This window comes from Aotus nancymaae, unplaced genomic scaffold (genome assembly GCF_030222135.1).
Source record: "Aotus nancymaae isolate 86718 unplaced genomic scaffold, 86718_ANA_hifiasm-v0.15.2.pri h1tg000003l, whole genome shotgun sequence".
NCBI classification, from domain to species: Eukaryota; Metazoa; Chordata; class Mammalia; order Primates; family Aotidae; genus Aotus; species Aotus nancymaae.
Window position 1 is genome coordinate 551,690 of NW_026988414.1, and position 13,937 is coordinate 565,626.

The 13,937-nt window shown below is 59.5% G+C and overlaps 1 protein-coding gene across 17 annotated transcripts in view; it reads left to right on the forward strand.

Annotated features, from left to right (window-relative positions):
• RAPGEF1 (Rap guanine nucleotide exchange factor 1) overlaps window positions 1–13,438 on the forward strand; it is a 156,790-nt gene extending 143,352 nt beyond the window's left edge. For all 17 annotated transcript variants that reach the window (XM_021674091.2, XM_064376803.1, XM_064376823.1 and 14 more), the window contains 9 exons: window positions 87–179; window positions 1,075–1,260; window positions 2,083–2,167; window positions 2,255–2,349; window positions 4,046–4,124; window positions 6,046–6,147; window positions 7,715–7,812; window positions 9,930–10,058; window positions 10,660–13,438. In XM_021674091.2, coding sequence (XP_021529766.2) covers window positions 87–179; window positions 1,075–1,260; window positions 2,083–2,167; window positions 2,255–2,349; window positions 4,046–4,124; window positions 6,046–6,147; window positions 7,715–7,812; window positions 9,930–10,058; window positions 10,660–10,810 — 1,018 coding nt within the window. In that variant the 3' untranslated portion in view covers window positions 10,811–13,438. The remainder of the gene's footprint in view (window positions 1–86; window positions 180–1,074; window positions 1,261–2,082; window positions 2,168–2,254; window positions 2,350–4,045; window positions 4,125–6,045; window positions 6,148–7,714; window positions 7,813–9,929; window positions 10,059–10,659) is intronic.
• The last annotated feature ends 499 nt before the right edge of the window (window positions 13,439–13,937 follow it).

Genomic DNA, 13,937 nt, shown 5'->3' on the forward strand with positions numbered 1-13,937 from the left:
ACTCAGCAAGTGGTCGCCAGGAGTCAGTCTTCCACTCACACCACCCCCAGGCAGCTACGCGGCTATTTCTTTAACCCGTGCTCCACATACGAGAAATTCTCTCCCTTCGCTGACACATTCAAGAAGCGCGTCAGCAAGAACACGTTCTTCGTGCTGGTGCGGGTGGTGGATGAGCTCTGGTGAGTGCTTCACCCTTGGGTTCCTGGGGGAGCCAGTGGGAAGGCAAAGGCTTCTTTCCACCTGCTTCTCCTGCCCACCAGCTCTGGGCAGAGCTGGCTCTTGCCTGCTTTGTCTTGGTCCTTTGAGAGAATGGCTTGTCCCCAATAGACCAGGGTGAGGTGGGTGAGGTATCTCTCTAGTCCAGGCCCTGGATTTCCTCATGAGGTCCCTCCTGGACCCTCAGGAGAGAACCCACCCCACCCACCTGCTCCCATGGGTGTCTCAGGACCAGTCTCCAGCAGGCCATGCTCTCGACCGCCAGCCACAGTGGAGGCTGCGTGGAGGCTGGAATGGGGGAGGCCGCCTCTCCCATGCTCCTCAGCGTTCCTGTGGCTGGCCATCTGATGGGCACGGCACTTGCCATATCCGTTTTGCTAACAAATCTCCATCAAGCGGGCTGCCTTCCTCCTACTGGGGAAGATGACCACAGTCAATGGCCGTGCAGCTGGGAAACAGCCACGTGTGGACAGTGCTTAGCAGGGCAGGTTGGGGAGCATCCCTCAGGCATCTAGTCTGAGAGGCCAGAAAGTCTTGGCATCTCATCACCCAATGAGAGCAGCAGCTCCCCAGGGTGGGATTCGTGTGGGACTTGTCTCTGCAGTCCAGGCCCCGGCAGAGTCCCTGGCGCTTATCCACTCTGAGGCTCAGATGGTTGTTGAGTGCGTGGCAGGAGCTTATGACCTCCAAGAACGCAGGCAGCCATCCCGGGCTCTCGTCTCCTGCTCTCTTCCCATGAGAAGTTTCCCAGCTCTGTGCCGGTCACAATCACATACGCTTTGTATATCCCGAGGCAAAGCCAGACTCTGCCTGGGCCTTGCATTCCTGCCCTTCACCTTGTGCCCTTTGGCCCTTCAGCCTGGTGGAGTTGACAGAAGAGATCCTGAAGCTGCTGATGGAACTGGTCTTCCGCCTGGTGTGCAATGGGGAGCTGAGCCTGGCCCGTGTGCTCCGGAAGAACATCCTGGACAAGGTGGACCAGAAGAAGCTGCTCAGGTGTGCCACCTCCGGCCAGCCCCTGGCGGCCCGGGGAGTAGCAGCCAGGTGAGGAGCCCTCCTCTCCAGCCCCGCCTCTTCCCCAGCAGCCATGCCTTTCTCTTTTTACCCTTCCTCCCTGCCAGCCCCACAGCCCCATCCCGGATCTGCCCAGGCCCTTTGATGATACCTTAGGGACAGCCTCATGGGTTCCTGGGGGCTGGGCCTCTTCTCCAGGAGGCACATATTGGGTGGTGATCCCCTTGTTGCCAGGAAGTGGGCAGCGGGGCAGGGGGCTTCATAGGACAGGGCAGGGGTGCACACGCCCTGGGCTATGGTCACTTCTGGGTTGTCCCAGCACGAACATGGCCATGGTTGATGCTAGCCCAGCCGCCCTGGGCCACCCTGGCCATCCCTAAGAACCTGCATAAAGGTTCCTGTCTGTGGCCTGTCCCCTCTACCTGACTGTCATTTGCAACTATAGATGTCTGTTGAGTAGTGGGCTTCTCAGTGAGCTAAGTTTAGCCTTCGTTTCTTTGGCACCCTCTCTGTTCTTGCTGGCCACCCGGAAGCAGGGTCCAGCTGTGAGTGAGCATTCCCTGGCATCTCAGCTGTCCATAAGCTCACGAGGGAAACTCAGGCTCCTGATTCCAGAAGCTGCTGGACACATCCGGCAGAAATGGGAGAGAAAGGCAGACAGTGCCATCCCAGAAAGAAGCATGAGGCCCATAGGGTCCTAGGGAGCCCTTTGGGGCTTTCCCGCCCCATAGCCTCCACGCTCCTGCTGTCCAGAGAGGCTCTCCTGCCTTGACACCTGCAGCCCGAGCCTGCTCAGCTCTCCCCACTGCCCTCCCCACCCCTGACGGCTCTTCTCATGCCTCTGTCTTCCAGGCCAGGGACCTTGCATGACTTTCACAGCCATGAGATAGCAGAGCAGCTGACACTGCTGGATGCTGAGCTCTTCTATAAAATAGAGGTAATTTATAGTGGTCCCTGAATGAGAGAAACCCCATCACAGGAAAGCTGGTGGCTCCACCTCCATCTGCCTTCTTTCCTTTTGCAGATTCCTGAGGTTTTGCTTTGGGCAAAAGAGCAGAATGAAGAGAAGAGCCCCAACTTGACCCAGTTCACGGAGCACTTCAACAACATGTCCTACTGGTAAGAGGCGCCCAGCGCCAAGCCTGTTGCTCTGGATGGCGGCACGACTGGATGGGCTCTGCGTATTCCTCTGCAGGGAGCTTGAATGGTAGGGGAAGGAGCTGCCTCTTTCATTCCTCTCAGCTCCTGGAGGTCCCGCGAGCATTCACCATGAACAGTCGGCAGAGGACAGGGCAGGGACGGGACAGGGCTTGCTGGAAGTGGCCACCTGGTCGAGGAGGCTCAGCAGGGAAGAGTGTCAGGGTCGAGGAGCGATGTCTGCTGTAGGTGGTGCTGGGAGGGGTGTCAAGTTTGCCCTCCTGCCCTTGTCACTGCCAGGCCATGTCAGATTGATGCTCACACTGGCTCTGCCTGACAGAGAACACTTAGCAAAGGAGTGGGTTCTGTTAGTGTTTGTATTTAGTCTTTATTTCTTAAAGCAAAATGAATCCCAGTAGTGTGTTTATAAACCAGAGCTCTTGTCTCTTCAAGAGGTGACAAAACCCCCACAGCAGCTCAGCGTCAGGCAGGACCCCTCAGAGCTCGGCAGCTGTGCCACGCCCACCCGCCCACTCTTGCCGCCGCGAGAATGGCTGATGTATTTTAAAGGCCCGGAGGTTGTCTCCCCTTTCCCTGCCTTCCCCCCACAGCACGCCATCCTGGGGAAAACATGTTTAGCTGTGGCAACCAGACATCCAGTGTAGGGTTTTGCCCAACAGGATGTGGTTTCTGGGGCAGACGGAAGCTACGCACAGCCCCAAGCCTGGCTCTGACACCAGCCTCCGGCCGGGTGCAGGAAGCTCAGGGGCACACTCCACAGGGCCTGGCTGCACAGAGGTGCAAGTGTGGTGGCTCATGCCTATAATCCCAGGACTCTGGGAGGCCGAGGCAGGAGGATCACTTGAGCGTAGGAGTTCAAGACCAGCTGGGCAACATAGAGAGACCCCCTCTCTACAAAAAATTAAAATTAGCGAGGTACAGTGGTCCATGCCTATAGACTCAGCTACTCTGGAAGCTGGGGCAGGAGGATCAGTTCAGCCCAAGAGTTCAAGACTACAGCAAAATATATTCACAGCTCTGGGCAATAGAACAAGACCCTGTCTCAAAAAAAGGAGGAAGCAGCCATGCAAAGTGTGGCACCTCCTCCAGGTGACCCTGGTGGTGGCCCCTGGGAAACCACAGGAAGGTGAGGCCAGCGTGACGTCCCTGCTGCACACATGGCACAGATGAGACTGGCCTTTGGCTTCGGTCTCAGCTTTTGGTTGCTACTAAGGTTCTGAGAGCTTCCTTCCCTCGTGGCTGGCAAAGGTGACCTCTTACCTCATTCACCAGCTGGTCTCCCCAAGCCAGTCCTGCACCACACAAGGAACTTTCCCAGCCCCCTGCTACTTGGGGTCCATGCTCATCAGGAAAAGCTCTGCTTTGATCCTCCCGCACTCCACCTGCAGATTCAAAGCCCCCTTCAGGCCTTCACCAGATTTCCTTATGGTCACCAGATTTATTGTCACCAGATTTCCTTATGATGTCTTGTCTCTGTCCCGGGATGCTATGAGCTCCTGGAGAGCAGAAACTATGCCTGGGGCAGGCTGCAGGTACTCAGTAGGGGTGGGCTCATGGCCACTGGCATGGGGTCGTACAGGTCCTGTCTCCACCAGGACCCCTGGGGCCTGCAGGGACCGGTCAGCTCAGCTGTTTCTTTTTCCCTTGCTCCATGCAGGGTCCGGTCAATAATCATGTTACAGGAAAAGGCCCAGGACAGGGAACGGCTGCTCTTGAAGTTCATCAAGATCATGAAGGTAATGGTAGCCAGGTCCTCCCCAGACCCCCATCAGTCCCTGCATGGGGAGCTTGGGACTGATCTGCCCTCCCTTCTGTCTTCCTCTCTGCCCTCCCTTCTGTCCTCCTCTCTGCCGTCTCCCCTGCCCTCCCTCCTGCCCTTCCCCCTGCCCTCCCTCCTGCCCTTCCCCCTGCCCTCCCTCCTGCCCTCCCGTCTGCCCTTCCCCCTGCCCTTCCTCCTGCCCGCCCTTCCCCCTGCCCTCCCTCCTGCACTCCCACCTGCCCTTTCCCCTGCACCCCCTCCTGCCCTCCTGCCTGCCCTTCCCCCTGCCCTCTCTCCTGCACTCCCGCCTGCCCTTCCCCCTGCCCTCCCTCCTGCACTCCCACCTGCCCTTTCCCCAGCCCTCCCTCCTGCCCTCCCGCCTGCCCTTCCCCCTGCCCTCCCTCCTGCCCTCCTGCCTGCCCTTCCCCCTGCCCTCCCTCCTGCACTCCCGCCTGCCCTTCCCCCTGCCCTCCCTCCTGCCCTTCCCCCTGCCCTCCCTCCTGCCCTCCTGCCTGCCCTTCCCCCTGCCCTCCCTCCTGCCCTCCCGCCTACCCTTCCCCCTGCCCTCCCTCCTGCACTCCCGCCTGCCCTTTCCCCTGCACCCCCTCCTGCACTCCCGCCTGCCCTTCCCCCTGCCCTCCCTCCTGCACTCCCACCTGCCCTTTCCCCTGCCCTCCCTCCTGCACTCCCACCTGCCCTTTCCCCTGCCCTCCCTCCTGCCTGCCCTTCCCCCTGCCCTCCCTCCTGCCCTTCCCCCTGCCCTCCCTCCTGCCCTCCTGTCTGCCCTTCCCCCTGCCCTCCCTCCTGCCTGCCCTTCCCCTGCCCTCCCTCCTGCACTCCCGCCTGCCCTTTCCCCTGCCCTCCCTCCTGCCCTCCTGCCTGCCCTTCCCCCTGCCCTCCCTCCTGCCCTTCCCCCTGCCCTCCCTCCTGCCCTCCCTCCTGCTCTTCCCCCTGCCTTCCCTCCTGCCCTCCCGCCTGCCCTTCCCCCTGCCCTCCCTCCTGCACTCCCACCTGCCCTTTCCCCTGCCCTCCCTCCTGCACTCCCACCTGCCCTTTCCCCTGCCCTCCCTCCTGCCCTCCTGCCTGCCCTTCCCCCTGCCCTCCCATCTGCCCTTCCCCCTGCCCTCCCTCGTGCCCGCCCTTCCCCCTGCCCTCCCTCCTGCCTGCCCTTCCCCTGCCCTCCCTCCTGCACTCCCGCCTGCCCTTTCCCCTGCCCTCCCTCCTGCCCTCCTGCCTGCCCTTCCCCCTGCCCTCCCTCCTGCCCTTCCCCCTGCCCTCCCTCCTGCACTCCCACCTGCCCTTTCCCCTGCCCTCCCTCCTGCCCTCCCGCCTGCCCTTCCCCCTGCCCTCCCTCCTGCACTCCCACCTGCCCTTTCCCCTGCCCTCCCTCCTGCACTCCCACCTGCCCTTTCCCCTGCCCTCCCTCCTGCCCTCCTGCCTGCCCTTCCCCCTGCCCTCCCATCTGCCCTTCCCCCTGCCCTCCCTCGTGCCCGCCCTTCCCCCTGCCCTCGCTCCTGCACTCTCACCTGCCCTTTTCCCTGCCCTCCCTCCTGCCCTCCTGCCTGCCCTTCCCCCTGCCCTCCCTCCTGCACTCCCACCTGCCCTTTCCCCTGCCCTCCCTCCTGCACTCCCACCTGCCCTTTCCCCTGCCCTCCCTCCTGCCCTCCTGCCTGCCCTTCCCCCTGCCCTCCCATCTGCCCTTCCCCCTGCCCTCCCTCGTGCCCGCCCTTCCCCCTGCCCTCCCTCCTGCACTCTCACCTGCCCTTTCCCCTGCCCTCCCTCCTGCCCTCCTGCCTGCCCTCCCTCCTGCCCTCCTGCCTGCCCTTCCCCCTGCCCTCCCTCCTGTCCTTCCCCCTGCCCTCCCTCCTGCCCTCACAGCACCACCCCTCTCTCCGCAGCACTTGCGGAAGCTGAATAACTTCAACTCCTACTTGGCCATCCTCTCCGCCCTGGACTCAGCGCCCATCCGCAGGCTGGAATGGCAGAAGCAGACTTCAGAGGTGAGTGGCCTTGGGGCGTGGGTGGAGGGAAGCTGGTAAGGGAGCACGAGCTGTGGCAGAAGGTGCTCCAACTGGAGTGAAGGCTGGGGCCTAGGCCCCTGCTCTGCCACCAACTGCTGTGTGGCCAGGACAGCTGCCCTCCCACCTCAGTTTCCTATCTCTGATCCCCAATCTTCAGGCCCCAGGGGGCTTCGAGGTTTGTTCTGGGGTGATCACATTCTGGTGTTCTGCTGCCACCCAGCAGGCCCATCCCTGTGTTCCCGCTTCCCCCGTCCCCCGGCCTCCCTTCAGCCCATCCTTCTGAAGGGTCTGCTTCAGGCCAGGCCCTGCTGGATAAGTGCGAAAAGAAGGGTGGGCAGGTAGGCCAGCCCGGAGGAAGTGTCACTCATGCCACCGCCCATAGCGGAAGAGGAGTTTCCTGGGAAGGGAAGAGAATCAAAGGGGATAAAAGAGTGCGCAACCAGAAGTAGGTGGGGGCTCAGCACCCCCAGAGACAGGAGGAGGCCAGGGGGCCACATCCCCGGAGAAGACTAGCTCTGGGTCACAGGAGCCTCAGGAGGCCTGGTGAGGCGTGGGACCTTTATCCTGTGGAGGGAAATAGTATTGCAAATGGGGGCAAATAGCTTTGAGTGTCAGCCAGGCCATCCAGGGGTCGTGTCAAGGACCCAAGTTCAGGCAGGCCACCCAGAGATTGTATCACGGACCCAGGTATGACCCAGGCCATTCAGAGGTTCTGTCAGGGACCCGAGGGTCAGCCAGGCCCCCACCTGGGGGTTGTGTCGGGGACCCAGGCCACCCAGGGGTCATGCCAAGGTCCTGATTGTCAGCCAGGCCACCCAGGGGTTGTGCCAGAGACCCCAGTGTCAGCCAGGCCACCCAGGGTCTTCTCGTTCAAGGCCATGTTCAGGGATGGTTGTAAGCTAGTGTGTGTGGAGAGGTGGGAAATTGACATAGCCTCTCTGCCTGGGGGTCCTGAGGAGGCAGCAGTTCAGGGAGAGGCACCTAACAGGAGAAGAGTCTGGAGAGGGGCCTTCTGAGCAGGGGCAGGGCTGGCTGAGTCTCCTGGGTGGCAGCTCCCCGCCCCTCCAGGAGGAGAGAAACCGCCCAGCTATGCAGAGGGCGAGGTTGCATGCTGTCTCTGCTTGGTCCCCCGAGTGCAGGGCAGAGCAAATGCAGCTCCGAGCCAGGAGTGACGCTACTCAGTGTGTGCCTGAGAGGCTTCTCTGGCCGCACCACCTATAGGGCCAGGCAGGAGCCCATCTTCCAGGACGTCATGCACACATGGATGCTGACTCCCCAGGCACAATGAGTACCATGGGGTGTTTCTCCACAAAAGGGCCTCAGGTCCCCCTGTGACCAGGGGTTGAGCTGACACTCATTGAAAAGGACAGAATCCCTGCCAGCCAGGGCCTGGGCCCAGGCCTGCACCTGCCTGGGTGTTTGCGGGTGGTGGGACCTGTGGAGGTGGACAGAGGGTGGGTGACCCTCCAGTTAGCAAGGAGGACCAGGGCTCTGCCCCAGCATTGCGCCGGCACTCGCTAACCCCCGTCCTGTCTTGTCCTGCCAGGGCCTGGCTGAGTACTGCACGCTGATCGACAGCTCGTCCTCCTTCCGAGCATACCGGGCCGCCCTCTCGGAGGTAGAGCCTCCGTGCATCCCATACCTGTGAGTAGCAGCCCCTCCGGGCCCCCAGCCCTGCCTGCGTTTGCCTCCGTTGCTCTGGGGAAGATCTGTCAAGCTCCCACAGAGAAATCCTAATTTAGGGGTTTCCAACAGAAACAGTTATACTTCTGTTTTACTTTAAGCTTTAACAGTAAAATGTGCTTCTTGTAGTACAATTTTAACACAAAAGGAGGGCTCTGGTGAAGCATACAAGTTCTCCTTCCCCAGCCGCACTCTCATTTCCTTCTGTTACCTGCCCGTGAGCATGTGCCACCATGCTTGTGGCAGATGTGTGGCTCCTCTCCCTACACATGGCATCACATGGTATTCCAGTGGTCCCCACACCTGGCTGAGCATTAGAACAACCTGAGGATCCACAGCCACCCAGGAACCTCAAGAGCCTTTGTGTAAAGAAGTTCAGAAAGTGCTTCCTGAGTGTGGACCATGGGATGGAGAAATACGTGTTTCATAGAAAAGGAACGTAGCTGAATAACCAAAGCCAGTGTCTGTTGCAGAACTTACAAGAGCCTTTAGTATACTAGTAAACTCCGAGACTCTCCAAGATACCAAACGCTCAGCAGCATCCCAGGGCTGAGTGTTCAGTGGCACTTCCCTTATGGTTAGGGCTGCCCTCAAGGCCTCAACCCTCAGAGATACAGATCCCCAGGCTTTCTGCTCCGAGCGCTAACAGTCTTCCCACTGTGGCCCCACATCTGCTCCCTCAAGCTGAGTTCTCCCTGAGTGGAGGAACTGCCCTCATCTTTTCTCATCTGGCCTGAAGGCCTCTGCGGTCAGAAGCACCTATTAAGTTACTGCACTTCGTTTGTTTGTGACCGAGTCTCACTCTGTCACCAGGCTGGAGTGCAGCGGCATGATCTCGGTTCACTGCAACCTCTGCCTCCTGAGTTCAAGCAATTCTCCCACCTCAGCCTCCTGAGTAGTAGCTGGGATTACAGGCGTGTGCTACTATGCCTGGCTAATTTTTGTGTGTGTGTGTTTTTTTAGTAGAGATGGGGTTTCACCATATTGGCCAGGCTGGTCTCGAACTCCCGACCTCAGGTGATCCACCTGCCTTGGCCTCCCAAAGTGCTGGGGTAAAAGGCATGAGCCACCGTGCCTGGCCTGTTTATTTGTTTAATAAAGACAGGATCTTCTGTCAGGCAGGCTGGAGTGCAGTGGTGCAATCATAGCTCACTGTAGCCTTGAACTCCTGGGCTCAAGTAATCTTCCCACATCAGCCTCCTTAGTAGTGGGGATTACAGGCATACACCATCATGCCCAGCTAATTTTTGTATTTTTCATAGGAATGAGGTCTTGCTCTGTTGCCTAGGCTGGTTTCAAACTCTTTTTTTTTTTTTTTGAGATGGAGTTTTGCTCTTGTCATCCAGGCTGGAGTGCAGTGGTGCAATCTTAGTTCGCTGCAACCTCTGCCTCCCAGTTTCAAGTGATTGTCCTGCCTCAGCCTCCCTAGTAGCTGGGATTACAGGCATGCAACACCATGCCCGGCTAATTTTTTTTGTATTTTTAGTAGAGATGGAGTTTCACCATGTTGGCGAGGCTGATCTTGAACTCTTGACCTCAGGTGATCCTCCAGCCTCAGCTTCCCAAAGTGCTGAGATTACAGGTGTGAACCACTGTGCCTGGCCTAGCTGGTCTCAAGCTCTTGGGCTCAATCCTCCTGCCTCAGCCTCCTATAGTACTAGGATTACAGGCATGAGCCATCACCCCCAGCCTACCACACCTGTTGATAAAAGGAGATCTCTGCCCCTGCCTCCTGGTTTGAGCTTTGTAATTTTTTTACTGCTCATGCGTTGCTTTAGCAGCCCACAGCTCTGCCCGTGTGGGTTGAGCCCTGGCAGCGATGTCTCCCTCAGGCTCCTCATCGGCTGCACTGGCTTCCGAGGGGCCCAGCAGCTGCTTGTGGAGCCAGAGGCCAGAGGCCGTGAGGCGGGAGCTCGTTCTGGGAAAGACAGACACCCCAGACTGGCTCTTTGGTTTGCTCTGGGATGTGGAAGCAGCAAGGGCTGGAGTCATGTGTCAGGTGCTAGGACTCGCACTGAGCAGCTGCCAAACCAACCCCTCTCCGTAGCAGTAATGGGCTTCCTCACCCGTCCTCCCAGGGGGCTGATCCTGCAGGACCTGACCTTCGTCCATCTGGGAAACCCCGACTACATCGACGGGAAAGTGAACTTCTCCAAGCGGTGGCAGCAGTTCAACATCCTTGACAGCATGCGGCGCTTCCAGCAGGCGTGAGTGCCGCCCCGGGACAGCTGGGCAGGGCTGAGCCCCAGGTCACATGCAAGGAGGGGCAGCCTGGGACACAGCAGGAGGGGGATCCACAGAGGACCCAGGGCCCTCCCACCTGCTGAGTCCTGGCCCTTCCAGTTTCTGCCAGGATGACTTGAGAGCATGCCCACCAGGCTCTGTGCCAGGGCTGGCCCTGGGCCTGGGCCCCATGATGGCACAGCTCATCCTCCCATTTTACACACCAGAAGCTGGTGCCCCCTTTGCTATGAGAAGGGCCTGACAAACCCTGGCCTGCCTGACTCAGGCACCAGAGCTCCCCCAGAGCGGTCCCTGGCATGCATTGTTGAGGGCAGTGGGGTCACCTGGGGCCCCTTCCCTGTGAGTAGCTCAGCCTCAGGGCCCTATTTGTGCTCCATGTGCTGGTGGTGCCATCTCTGAGCGCTGGTGTCCCCCTCTGTCACATCGGCTAATGGCAGCCACTGCAGCATCCATTTGCTTCGAGGCTGTGGGGATGGTCCCCGTGGCACCATCCAGGAGGGCAGCGCCATCGGGCCGTGCAGCCCACACAGCTGCTCACTGACTGCTCCCCATCCCCTGCACCAGGCACTATGACATCCGGAGGAACGACGACATCATCAACTTCTTCAATGACTTCAGTGACCACCTGGCTGAGGAGGCCCTATGGGAACTCTCTCTGAAAATTAAACCCAGGAACATAACAAGGAGAAAAACAGACCGGGAAGAAAAGACCTAGGAGCAGCCACCGGGATCTAGGAGAACGCTCGAGGGACGCGGGGGCGGCTCCCAGACCGGACAGGACCTTGGACCTGTTAGGCGCACGGCAGGAGTCCCAGCCTCAGAGCCACGAGGCTGGCCAGGCCTCAGCGGTGCAGTGCCGGGCCGGAGCTGGAGCCTGCTGGCCGCTTCCTGCCTCCTTCCTCTGTGGGAGCAGACCCGTGGGCCTCGGTGCAGCCAGTAGGCAGGTCTTGTTGCCGATTTGCAAACCAGTGGTTTTCTGGTTTGGTTTTGTTTTCTGCTTTCACTTCCATCTCTCCCCGCTTGCCCTCCTACCCACTCCCCTCCAGGGAGAGAGCAGCAGAGACCTCATCAGCAGACCAAGGAAGTGGCGAGTCCTCCCCCTCCCTAAGCCTCAGGGTCCCTGAATCCTCTAAAATGGCAAATGAGTGGAGGCCTTCCAGGGCAGGCTGTCCTCCAGGGGCCCTGGAATGAGGGAAGCTGCTGTGTGGGCAGAAAGCAGAGTAGACTGCGGAAGGGTCCTTTCACTTGCCGTTTCTGCTTCCGATGCATGGAGGATGGTGTGAGCTTTTCAGCAGGCCCAGAAAGGTACGCAGGTGACGCCGTAGCAGCCCCGCAGCTGGTGCTCTGCACCGAGGTACTGGCGCCAGCAGGGCCTCCCTTGCCCGCCTGTGAGCAGCAGTGTCTGTCATCTTGTGGCCCCTTACCTCCCACCCCGCCACTGCGCCTCTCCTACACCATCTAGGGAGCTGAGGAGGCTGGAGTAAGGGAGGACTTGATCATCCAAGAAATACTTTTTATTGCTGGGAGTCGTCTGAACCTCACCAAACTGGGGCCAGAGCTGAGCTCCTGGGGGAGTTAATTCAGAGGGGAGAGGCCTGCCACTCCCTCCTCCATTGCTCGCTGTGTGCCTTAAACTCCATCTCTTGTCCCTCCTCATCCCATGGCCTTCACTCACTCCCTCCTTGCCCCATCCTGGGCTGGCCCTCGGGGCTTCTCGTCTGGCTCTTTCAGCCAGTGCTGTTAGTGCCCCTGGGAGGGAAGGGCATCCCTGAGGCACCGGAATGGTGCAGGCACTCCTCAGGGTCCAGGGAGGCAGAGGCCTGGCCGCGGAGGAGCCTCCTAAGGTGGCAGCTGCAGCAGGCGGCCCTCCCCGCATGCTAGACCATCTAACAGAGCAGATGCTCTTTCCATCCTCCTTGTCAAAACCATTCTCGCTGCTGAGGTTGACAATCTGGGCAAGGCTTGTGGGGCGCTTGGCAAACAGAACCTGCCCTGTGCCACCAGCTCCGTGGCCTCCAGCCTGGGCCTGCGGGCAGGGCACTGCGGGAACCCAGACGTGCTGCCCCAGCCCATGCCTCCGGGTCTGCTTTGCATGAGAGTGCGTGCTTGTCCCGGGTTTGGGACGTGGTCAAGTGAAGAGCAGGGTCTAACTGTGCGTACTTAGCCTAGTTCAAACGGAACAAAGGAAGAACGCAGAAAGCAACATCTGTTGATCATTAAGGTTTTCTTTAAAACAACCATGTCACTTTGAGTCCTTCGTGGGTTTTTGAACAGCATTTATCAAGAAGAAAATGTGGGCTTCTTCCCCTCTCCCGTGTTTTGTTTGTCCTGTAGATGGACGGAGGAGAGCTGTGATGCAGCAGGCGGGACCCCCTCTGGCAGCGGCCCTGCAGGGCCAGCCGGGACCTGTCACTTTATTATTTAAGGAGTGTGTGTGTAGAGTCGCTGGCTTATTAACAGTATTGTGTGTGGGTTGGGTTTTTAGTTTGTTCCTTCTTTTAAAAGTCCCTTCATTTCAATCCTTGCCTCTCTCTCCCCTCCCTTGCCCAGCTCTGTTGAATGCTGCTGTGCGCGTGTGAGGGCCGCTCTGCACACAGGGCCCTTGGGTTGTGCGAATTGAAATTCTCCCTGTATTTGTGAGTCGCCTGCGAATCCCCCTCTGTAGCACAGGCAATGCCAGTGCCAAGCTGCAGCCCCCAAAACCAGGCCTCTCACCCCAGCAGCAGGCGGGTCCACAGCTCTGTCTGCCTTGTTCTCGGGCTTGAGCCAGATGGAAGCGGGTTCACCTTCCCTGAATTCAGAACACCACCCTGTGCCCGGCCCTGGTGTGCCCATGCAATTCCCCAGGCCCTTGTTGGGAGCCCTTGGTGGTCTGAGCAGCAGGGCCCAGGCAGCATGTGGGCAGTGCCCAGGGGCTTCCTGCGTGAGGACAGCGAGGTGTGTCTAAGACTTATTGATGACAGGCATCCCCCTGCGCCCCCTGCGCCTGGCCCTGGCACAGTGCTGCGGCCTGGCTGTGGCTCGTCTGTTCCTTGGGGGGCCGGGTGTGTTGTGGGAGTCAATCTTCACAGACAGACATGAGCCAGGCAGAGGACTCGTTCCCTGCAGAGGTCAGTCCTCACCTGCAGGTGTCAGGGGTGGGGGCCGAGGAGGGACAGGCACACACCATATCTGACCTGAACCTGATTCTGAGGAGTGTCTCCCGCTCCAGCCCCAGGACCTCCACAGGGTTATATTGTAATATATGTGCCCAGCTAACCTGTCTGATGGGTGGCATCTTCCTGCAGACGTTTCAAACATGTAACTTTTATATGAAAAAAATAAATGGATGAAAGCTGCCCGATGCCATGTCTGCGCCGCAGCTGCGTGTGTGCAATTACAGCGACAGCCCAGGCTGCTCCAGGCTGGCCTCGCTGCACAGACAGGGCTCCTGGGAGACTGAGGGTCATTCAGCACCATTCCCAGGCCCACTGGCTGCCGTTGGGGTAGTTGTGGCTGAGTGAAATGGACGTCACCAGAACCTTCCCTCCTAGACCTTGTGCCCTAGAAGCATTCAGCTGGGCAAAGAATTGCTCATGCCTGGAGGTGGGTTCATACCCAAGAGCTCCTCGCCCCAGTGTCCTGGTGAAAAGGCATTCCTTGGGTGGGATGCGGGGGCACAGGCCCTAGAGCTACTCGCCAGGGCCCAGAAGCACTGTCTTTACGGCGTGCCTTTTGCAATGTGTCCTCTGCTACCCAGGAGGCAGTGCACAGACTCAGGCCCAGCCCTGGTGGGAAGCAGCAGAGCCTCTGCACCTACAAGGACTGAGTGAGGAGGCCCTGGGGATTCCAGTCCCTTCTCT